At 53.3% G+C, this 10,473-nt stretch overlaps 1 protein-coding gene across 2 annotated transcripts; it reads left to right on the top strand.

The window, feature by feature from the left end:
- The first annotated feature begins 1,420 nt into the window (after positions 1 to 1,420).
- On the top strand, positions 1,421 to 9,724 carry PPP1R1A (protein phosphatase 1 regulatory inhibitor subunit 1A). Of its 2 annotated transcripts, XM_017945928.1 has the most exons (8): positions 1,421 to 1,692; positions 5,738 to 5,798; positions 6,831 to 6,868; positions 7,264 to 7,327; positions 7,928 to 8,083; positions 8,928 to 9,034; positions 9,200 to 9,272; positions 9,586 to 9,724. In XM_017945928.1, exons 1-8 carry the CDS (start codon positions 1,609 to 1,611, stop codon positions 9,699 to 9,701), a joined length of 699 nt encoding a protein of 232 aa, XP_017801417.1. In that variant the 5' UTR covers positions 1,421 to 1,608; the 3' UTR covers positions 9,702 to 9,724. The 2 variants fall into 2 exon arrangements, with proteins under 2 accessions (XP_017801417.1, XP_003906558.1); XM_003906509.3 differs by lacking the exon at positions 9,200 to 9,272 and having other exon boundaries at positions 9,586 to 9,722.
- Positions 9,725 to 10,473: the final 749 nt, after the last annotated feature.

The following is a 10,473-nucleotide window of genomic DNA, read 5'->3' as shown; positions in this document are numbered from 1 at the left end:
GTCAATCCTGGAGTCCAAGTGACAGCAAAACAGGGGCCAGTTAACACGCAGACAGAGGTCCAGCTGGCCCACTGGGTCCCCATAACCCCAGCCTTACCCTGAGAAAACTGAGCCCGACATGTGTAAAAAGATATGGCTGGGGGGAGGGCAGGACAAGTTATTTTGGGAGGTTAGAGGGGAAGGGGCCTTGTGAAATCAAGGTCCAGGAAGGGCTGCCCAGGAGAGGAGGCAACTGAGAGTTGAGGCTGATCCCTTAGAGGAGAAGATGATCATGCGGTTCTCCAAGAACCAGGCATAAATCTGTATGGAACTTGCCAGTTGCTTGGTTTAAGACTAAAGAGACAGACCCCTTCCCCTCTTCCAGGACTCCCTGTGCCCTCCTCCCCATCCCCAGTTCTTCTCTCCACCTTCTCCTACTGGAAAGATGCATCCAGCCCTACCCCTCCCCTGTGCCCCAGCACCTCCCCTCCCCCTGTCTAGTGATCCCCAGTCCTTAGCCGGCACACACCAGCTCCTGTGAATATCCTGTCTCCCTCACTGGCTTGTATTGACTGGCATCAGTCTTCCACCAAACTAGTAAGTTCTTCCCATAGCCTAACCTCCATCCCTTCAGTTACAGCAGCTCCTTTTCAGTATCCTGCCAATACTGAAATTGGAAACCAACCCTATCTGTAAACAAGCCACCCACCAAAGGAGTTTCTCTCTCCATCCCCAGGCATTTTCCCCTTGCAGGCCTTTCACCTACTTTACCATCCCCTAATTTAGCAAGCAGAAAGTAAACTCGATTTCACAAGCAGGATTGGCTCCCCACCCTCGTTATGCCTTTTGCCGAGTCCCAGATGGGTCCTCTCTCCCCCAAGCCCTCCACCCACTCCCACAGGCACTTCAGGAGAAACGCGCCCTCCGGAGACCCTCTGAAGTCTTCAGTTTCCTCTCCCTGGCACTGAGGGAACACAGGACCGGTGTGCAGACTTTTTATTTCCCTCCAAGTTTTTACCTCTGCCTAGTGTTTTCCTTTCAAGGGAAAGTCCCTCTCGAAGTCTAACTTTAATCCCTCCTGCTGCATGCCTAAATCCCCTTTCCATCTTTTCTCTATAATACAACCCCCTTTAAAATCATAAATGCAATCTTCCTCTCACGTTTGCAGTCTCCTCTCCTGCAGCGCCCCTCTACTTTCCCAGCCCCTACAACCTGCTCCGGCTAGGACAAGTTCTTCCTACCCGCTCCCCACCCCAACGCCCTGCCCAAAACTCCGAGGACACTGAGGTATCTGCCTGAGCTGTCCACTACGACGGCTCCCGGGCCACGCCCGGACTCGCCGGCCCTTGGGGCGGTGACCCCCGCAGTCGCCGGCGCAGCCACGACGGGGTTAAGGTTCCGGGCTGGGGGAGGGGGAGGGGGCCGGGAGGGGCGGGTGCGGAGCCAATCGGCGGCTGCAGAGTCCCCGGAGCCGCGAGCTGGGAGCGGTGTGCTGGGAGCCGGGAGCTGAGCGCGCCGGGCTGGGGCCGGGGCCGGAGCGGAGCGGAGAGGGAGCGCGCCCGCCCCAGCCCCGAGTCCCGCCGCCTTCCCTCCCGCCGCAGCGCGGGCCCAGCGGCCGCCGCCCCAGCCATGGAGCAAGACAACAGCCCCCGAAAAATCCAGTTCACGGTCCCGCTGCTGGAGCCGCACCTTGACCCCGAGGCGGCGGAGCAGGTGCGGAGCAGGGCGGGGCGGCAGGGCACTGCCCAGCCAAGGACGAGGGACCCCTGGACTGGTGGGACCCAGGATCCCTGCCTAGTCCTCCCTTAGCAGTGCGCCCTTTTGAGGACGAACGCTCAGTTTGCGGGGGGCGGGGGGTCTTCTGTCCCCTCCCCCACCGTCGGAGCCACATCTCGAATCTGTGCTTCTTTGAGACTGACCGAAGGAAGAGCGCCTCCACTCGATGCCTGGCCCCGCGAGAGTTGCTCTCTTCCTCCCAGCCCTGGGGGAGGGGGCCTGCTTGAGGACACGACCCCTCCCTCCTTAAACAACCCTGCATCCCCCACCCAGTCAACCCCCACCAGAGTTTCTGAGCTTGGTGGTGGCGCTGAAGGGAATCAGCAGCAATGCGGGAGGGGTCTGAGGAGGGGTCGGTAATGGAGAGGGAGCCTGGAAGGGTGGGAGTTGGAAGAGGAGAAACAGCTTCCGTGTCTCCTCCTAACTGGGGGCCACCTTGCTGGGCTCCGAAAGTGATAACAGGAAGGGACTGAGGACCACTGAGAGGGCTGGGGCTCCGGGGAGAGGGGAGAGGGTTGGTCGAGTTGTAGGCTGAGGCTCCGTTCTTCAGGTCTCCACACATGGTCCTTATTCCCAACTCCTGCCCTTTGGAGTGGGGAGTCCGGGTGGGACAGAGCCAGCGGCACTGGGAGGCCAGAGGTGGAGTCTTTACAGGGGCTGGGGTCCAAGCTGAACAATATGCAAGGGAGAAGCACTGTGACAGCCTTGGCTCAAGGGGTGGGAGTCCAGGGCCCTGGCCCAGCCTCCTAGCCTGGTCTATTTTTAGCTCAGAGCAGCCTGGCAGAGGGGGCAGTGTATGAGAGTGTGTGAGCAAGTGTATGCCTCCGTGAGAGTGAGCGTATGTGTGGAGAGGGTGGCCACCCGTGGTCCTTACTACTGCTCGTTTGCCAAATATTTGCTTATTTGCCTATTGCTCCATCTCTTTGTAATCTCTGTCCATTTGCCTAGACATTCCCATTCCTAAAGAATATCAATTTCCCACAAGGTCAGTTCTCTGTTTCTCCCAACAAGCTGCCAGGCTCTGGCTAGCCACCGCCCCCCACCTCTCTCTCACACACACCCAGAAAAACTTTGTGACCTCTTGGGATGAGGTGGAGAGAGTGTTTTTTGTCATTTTTGTTGCTCCAGCTGTTTGGTAGAATAAGGTCTGATGTGAAGGGAAAGGGGCCGGGGTACACACACTCTCCCTACCACTTTGCCTTCCCATTGTGGAGACGGGGTTTGGTACCTGCGTCTCCGTCCACCGCCTCAGAGCTCTAAGATGGGAGTACGCGAAGGATCTTGAAGCCTCACAAATCTGTAGAGGATGAGGACGGAGAGCCATCAGCATGGGGTGTGTTCACTGGGAGTCAGGGGAAAGGCTGCTATGCCTGGAGGCAGGGCATCAGCCAGGATAGCCTCAGACCCAGGAAAAAGGGCTCAAGAGTCTGGACTGTGGAGGTTGGATATGCGGTTCCAAGGAGAACTGCCTCCCACTGGCACAGACAGGGCCTGACACCTGTATCTGGTGTTGGAGGAGGCAGGTGTAGTGGGTGGGTAGGGAGGAGGAGGGGGAAGGCCAGCTGGTTCAGGGATCTAGGAGACAAGGGAGGGGCACAAGACAATCCTGAGGAGTCAGAGGGAAAAAGAGAGCCAGGACTTGGGCCTACTTTTGCTAATCTTCAGAATCTGTGTCTCGTAGGCCTGACCTCAGCCCCTCCTGCTGTATTAGGCAAACAGCTCCAGGCTTGGCAAGGTGCTGCTAACCCAGACCAACACGGGAGGGCAAAAGGAGTTGGAAGCTCTGAGTTATAGAGCACAGAGTGGCAGGGGGTGGAGGGGTGCCCACAGCTTCCAGATCCTTGGCATGACTGCTTTGGAAAGAAATCCGAGGCGAAGGTATCACATGCTCCTGACAGCTAGAATTTGGGATAGGTGTGAGAAAAAGAAAAGAGACCATCTACTTACTTCTCACTAGTTCGGGTGCCTGGGAGGTACCTCAGGAAGCCTGACTTTCCTCCTTTCTGCTGTAAGGATATCACAATTCCCAAGGACTCTGAGTGCTTAGAAACCTTGTCCAAAGGAAAGGAATAGGTTAAGGAAGTGATGTGTCCAAGACCAGACAGCCCTGCTGCCCTCTGTCATACTTGCAGTCTCCTTCTTGGGCTCCCCACTCTGATGTTATCTCAATCCACTGATCGCCACTCCACCCTCTCCCTGTCTCTTCCCCTCTTCTACCACCACCACACCCTGCCGCTCCGGGATGGAAAGAAGTAGAAGAGTCTTCTAGTCGAAGGATGGCCCCCACCCCATACACATGAAACAGATGGTCCCCAGCCCATGTGTATCAGGAATGTCCAGAGACGACTGACAGTTAATGTCTGTGCGACTCATCCATGTGCACGCTTACACACATACACAAAGGACTGGTACTGCAGGGACCTTGAAATGTCACCAAAAACAGATGCCACTGAATTCTCCTGGGAAAATGATGCCCTACCCCCACAGACCCCCATTCTGTGCATCATGTTTCTTCTTTGGAAAGCCCCCCCCCCCCGCAGGCTTAAACAGCCCATCTTGCCATAGCCAGTACCCCCCACTTTTCTGGGCATAGAGAGGGGCAGTGTTCACCTCCGTCATCCTCCACAGCCAGTGGTGATGATTCTAAATAATGGACACGCAAAGATAAGAGTTTGATCATTCGGTGTCCTCACCCTACTCCTCTCAGCCCAGGATAATTTTAGCCCTTTTCCCAGCCCCATTAGCCTTCCCTCCCCACTGCTAACCTAGAGGGTCATCCTCTAACCCCCATCCTTCCACTTGCTTCCAAGCCTCTAAAGCCGCCAGAGAAAGGGGAAAAACTACACCTCCCAGGAGTTCTTGGACTGACTTCAACAACAATCAACTTTATTGGCAGCATGACAAAAGAACAACAGTGGAGGCAAGGGGACTCAGAGGCAAGGCAGTCAGTCAGCTTTATATGTTAATTTCTTAGACTGGGACCTGGAGCCTAGGATAAGATTTTTCAGCTAAACTTTGGGCCCTGACCAGGGTCCTGCCTAGGGCTCCTCCTTGTATTGACATTATATTTACCATGACGAGGATTCCCCCAACCCATTTCTTGACAAATCAGAAAGGCAGTGTATCCAAGGATAGAGAGGACATTAGGGAGTGAGGGGTGCAGGCCAGAGGAGATGCACATTCAGATCCTCCTCTGTGCTGTCCTCCCAGGCTGGGGGTTGCTTGAAAAGGATGCTCTCTCTGGGCACTGTCACACAAAATGTTAACGTCTGCTTGGGGAGTGGGTTAGAAGACTGAGAGAAAGCGCTGTGCCCTCTTAAGTTATTTCTGACCATTGATCCAGGATGGACGGAAGGACAGCAGGCCAGAGATCAATGCATTAGAGCAGATATAGCTTAGATGGAGAGCTGGGGCCAGGACCAGGGGAAGGTGGAGACACAGAACAGGGGAATGGGGGTGTGCAGGGAAGGGAAGTGGTCTTCTGGGTCCTTAGGATTAGCCCTCCCCAGGGGAGGAGGAGGAGCCCAGGGATGTTCACCCTGGGTCAGTCCAGTATAACGTGGCATTTTTTTTTTTTTCAACTTTTCTTTTAGATCCAGAGGGGTACATGTGCAGGTTTGTTACGTGGTGCTGAGGTCTGGGGTATGATTGACCCAGAGAGTGAACATAGTACCCAATAGGTAGTGTTTCAGCCCTTGCCCTCCTCCCTCCCTGTCTTGTATTCCCCAGTGTCTATTGTCCCTGTCTTTATGTCCATGAGTACTCAATGTTTAGCTCCCACTTATAAGTGAGAAAGTGCAGTATTTGGTTTTCTGTTTCTGCATAAGTTTCCTTAGGGTAACGGCCTCCAGCTGCATTAACATGGCATTTTTTGAGGTGTGTTAAGTAGGCTAGCCTGGATTATGTTACTGAGTGGTTTTGGGTGGGGCTTTGATGCTTCCACGTGTACTTGACCTCTTCGCCATTTCCCACCTTCCCTCAGATTCGGAGGCGCCGCCCCACCCCTGCCACCCTCGTGCTGACCAGTGACCAGTCATCCCCAGGTAAGCCAAGGGATATGTTACTGAAGGGGGTGGGGGCCACTATGGCAACAGGTCCCAGTGAGAAGATGGGTGCTAGATGGAAGAAGAACAGCTCTGAGAAGGTGGAGATGTCCTCAGTCCTGAAGGCAGGAAGGTGGTGGCTGAATTGCAGAATATCCTTTGCTTTTGGAAAGAGGTGCAGTGCTAGGAAGGGGAGGGAGACCACCTGGCTCCTAAGCCCCCCAGGAATTGGGGTGGTCAACTGAGTGCTGGTTGCTGCGGCAACAGCCTTCCAGGTTTCTCCAGCAACTGAGATGCTGCTACCCCCACCCCCAGAGGCAGTGTCAGCTGTGAGGGGGAGGGACCGCCTCCACCAGCTCTTCACAGCCCCCAGAGAGGGAGGGGAAGGTTAGAAGCAGCTCAGGGAGCAGCTGAGATTCTGGTCACCTGCATTCCCCTCAAGGTATGGGGAGAAAACAAGGTCTTACAGAATGGTAGGGAGCTTGACAGGGTTGTGGAAGAGAGGGGGTCAGGCTAAGAAGCTAGGCTGGAGTTCAGGATGCCAGGGTCTCCAGCTTGCCTCCACCTATACCTTCCAGACCCTGCAGAGAATACATTTACTGTTCTCTATCACTGTTCCCTCCTAGGCAGGGCTTAGTTCTGGCTGACCCTGGGGTGGCTTAGTTCTGGCTGACCCTCGGGTGGAATGATTGGAAAGAGAAAGAGACATGATACTTCAGAGGAAGAAAACAAGCAAAAAGACCACAGATCCTGCCTTTGGGGATCTCCAGGTCTGAGGCAGAGATGCAGATGCAGATGGACCACAGAGCCAAGGACAGGACTAGATGCAGGGGGATGGAGGCATCGGAAGCACAGGAGAGGAGCTGAGGGGAGGAGGTGTGGGGCAGCCATGAGGGCCAAGAGCCTGGGGGCAGATGTGAGAGACAGATCAGGAGGAGTGCAGCTGCAGAATCCCCTCCCCTGAAAAGTCAGCTCTATGGGGATCCCTGGTTTCCTGTCCTTATCACCCTCTCCTTTTCCTGTTCCCTTCAGAGATAGATGAAGACCGGATCCCCAACCCACATCTCAAGGTGAGCGGGCCCATCCCAGTAAGCCCAGCCCAAACAACCCCCACACTCATTAGGGGATTATTCCTTAAAACCCTGCTGCCCATCTCTAGGATCTTTTTGACTTCCGCTTCCCTGTACCCCTACCCCCCAAATATGCATGAATGAAGATACACACATGCACCACACACACACTCACACACACTCACAGTCTCCTTGCTCACCATTGTCGAGGTGGTTGGGGAAGCAGGAGTTTTCTTCCCCCACTTTTTGAAGCTCACACCTACCCCAAGCTCCAATCCAAAAGCCTGGCAAAGCAGAGGAGGAAGGCAAGGGGGGCTAGAAGGCATGGGGGACTAGAGGGCAAGGGGGGCTGGAGGGCAAAGGGGGCTGGCACCTATCCTCTGTGCCCTTCACAGTCCACTTTGACAATGTCTCCACGGCAACGGAAGAAGATGACAAGGATCACACCCACAATGAAAGGTTCGCAAGACCCCTCCCATCCCTTTTTCTCCTCTATGCCTGAAGCTGGAGAGTAGACCGAATGCCCTTTGGAAGGGAGGTCGTTAAATCTGCCTTTATTATGGTAGAACTGTTGCTAGATGAACTGAGGCTGAAATCCCAGTTTTGCCACTGACTAGCTGGGTGATCTGGGAAAAACTGCTTAACTTACTGAGCCTTGAATACTACCTCATTATGGCAGATAAAATAATATATGTGAACTCATCGGCACAGTGCACAACATGTACAAGGTACTCAGATTTTTCTTGAATCTAAATTGAGCCTTTCCACCTTCCCCCAGGGAAGACCATGTATCCCAGCAAGTGAGGAGTATCCCTTGTTCTTAAAGGCTCTTCTCCTACGCCTCCCTTGTCTGTGAAAAAGAGTACTTTTTATGGTCTAGTTTTCATCCCTCCTTACTGCCAGCTAATGTCCCTTCCTTGTTCAGATCTCAGTGGATGGGAAAGTCAAACACCTAGCAATGTGTGCTGAGCCTTTAGTGGGGCTGTTGAATCTGGGGGCCCACAGGGGAGATGCTAGGCAGTCATATCCAGTGTTCCCTCCCTTTCTGTGTGTCCCCAGAGCTCCAGATGATGGTTGAGCATCACCTGGGGCAACAGGAGCAAGGAGAGGAGCCTGAGGGGGCCGCTGAGAGCACAGGAACCCAGGAGTCCCGCCCACCTGGGATCCCAGACACAGAAGTGGAGTCAAGGCTGGGCACCTCTGGGACAGCAAAAAGTATGTTCAGGCTGCCTAGTAGTAGGCAAAAACCGTCTCAAGGATATGGATCTATTTGCATGTTCGGCATACATTTGAATCTTTACTTTTCCTTACTGAGTGACACCAAGCCCTCCCAACTTGAACTTCAGAGCCCCACTGTGGCTACATGGGGGGACCTACCTTCAGGGGAACAGCAGTCACAGGCCTGAATCCTGGCTCTGCCACTTGCTACTTTACCAGCCGAGAGGCCTTGAACGACTTAACCTCAGAGTATAAAATGATAATGAGGATGCCTGTTGCAGTGGGTTGCGTGTGACTATTAAATGAGACTGGCTCTTGGCACAGCACCTGACACATACAGAGCATGCAATAAGTGGAAGCTGGTAGCAGGGCGCTATGTCCCTTATCCTAGACATATTCCAGAATTCAGAACGCCTCCAATTTTGTGAAGATACAGTACATAAGCTGTGTATCACATAGTATTCCCAGCAGAGAACCCTACAATCAAACACATAATATTTCTGCAACCCAGTGAATGGTCTCACTAAGCAGAATAAAGAATAAAAATAGCCTCCTATGAGTTCATGTCGGGTTTAGACACATATTGAGTTTTGTTTTTTCAACTGTTTTTTCAACTGTTTCAAGGGTTTATTCTTTCCAATTCGATTGAAGATTTTGAAAAAGTGAACCTATAGTAGTAATTGTGAAAAAGGAAAACCCTGTTGGTCTTGCCTGATTGCACCCAACTTGGTCCTGGGGCTCTCTCAGGGGCCACTGGGGTACAGATGCAGTGAGGAGAAGCAGTTCCCTCCCTAACACCTTTATGAATGCCACCCCTTCCACCCCTATTTTCCCTCCCCAGAGCCTGCAGAATCCATCCCTAAAACTCAGCAGAGAGGCAGTAAGGAACCCAGCACAAAGGAACCCTCAACCCATATACCACCATTGGATTCCAAGGGAGCCAACTCGGTAAGACCCCAGGGCTGGGCTGCCAGGCTGTAGGAGAGGAGGCTAATACTGTGGACAAAGGCAAGGGGCTAATATTTGGAGTCTAGGAAAAGGAAAACAAAGAACCAGCTTCAGTCCCTGAAAAGTTATTCTTTATGGTAAAAGGACTTGCATCTCCTCTGACAGACAAAGAAATGGATAGCTGCAGCAAGAAGGTTTGAGATTAGACGTTGTGTAGGACTTCTGGCTCCTGGAATGGGTGAGAGCAGTAGGTCATGGATTTTTTGATAAAGGGGATTTGGAACCCGAAGGGCGATCCTCCCCTGCCCAGCTGAGGTGGGCAGTGGTCTCCCTGCCTGGAGGATGCATTGATTAGGTAACTTCCTGAGCTTTGATTTTACAATCCCCAGCCCACAGCTGCATAGACTGGACACGGGAAAGACTGCTCTCAGACATCAGAACAAGCTTTCTGAGACATTAGATGTTGACAAATGGGATGGCCAGAAGGGGAAGGGACAAAATGACCCTCTGGCCTCTCAGCTGCTCTTTCTGTCCTCCTTCCCTCATAACAGGTCTGAGAGAGGAGGAGATATCTTGGGATCAAGACTGCAGTTGGGGAATGCATGGACACCGGATTTGTTTCTTACTCCTTCACTTTTGGGGAAAATCTCTTGTTTTTAAAAAGTGATAAATTTGGTGTTAGGTCCTTGGCACTTTCCTTCTTTCCCAACTTGGAGAATCCTTTCTCCCTGCCTTCTTGCCCTGCCCTCTCTGCAGCCCCCACCCGCCTGCCAAGCTGCCTCTGGGAAGGAAGAACAGAGGAGCTAGGCAGAAGCCTCGAGCAGGGAAGAGTTCTTCCCCTAGTCCTGACTTTACTTGCTGTGGGAAGAGAGATGAGGGTCAGATAGGTGGGAGGACTAACTTCCAGGCTGCCAAGAAGGAAGAAAAGCCCCCGGTTCTCTTTTCTTATTGAGGAATGATCTGACCACCTCACAGGCCTGCCCTGCAGCTGGAACACTCGGCGCTCTAAGGCCTGTGCCGTGTCCAGCTGTGACTGTGCGGTGGGCTCCATCTGCTGGACAAAAGGGGAACTGCACCATGGCACTTGGCCCATGGGATAGAGGGTGTGGTGGGTGTACGGATACCTCCTCGCCCGCCCTCCAAGCCTCAGCTGCCTTCCTTTTGGATTCCCAAGCTTCAGGATGTGTTCCCTCTTCCAGCTGTGGGACCGCTGTCCGTTATTCAACCCGTTAGCAACAATGGATAGAGAACACAGTGGCTATTAATGAAGAGGCCCATGCTGGAGACTGGAAGGGTTCCCTTGTCCTAGACACTGAGGACAGATAAGACAAAAACCAAGCATACGAGAAGAAACTGTCTCAGATCTCACTGCCAGGCCTCTCTCCTGCTGCTGTTTTTGATTTTCCTAGGTAGTGGGAGAGAGGAAAGGAGGGAAGGCA

Source organism: Papio anubis, chromosome 9 (genome assembly GCF_008728515.1).
Source record: "Papio anubis isolate 15944 chromosome 9, Panubis1.0, whole genome shotgun sequence".
In the NCBI taxonomy this organism is placed as follows: Eukaryota; Metazoa; Chordata; class Mammalia; order Primates; family Cercopithecidae; genus Papio; species Papio anubis.
This window is presented reverse-complemented; position numbering and strand designations above follow the sequence as displayed.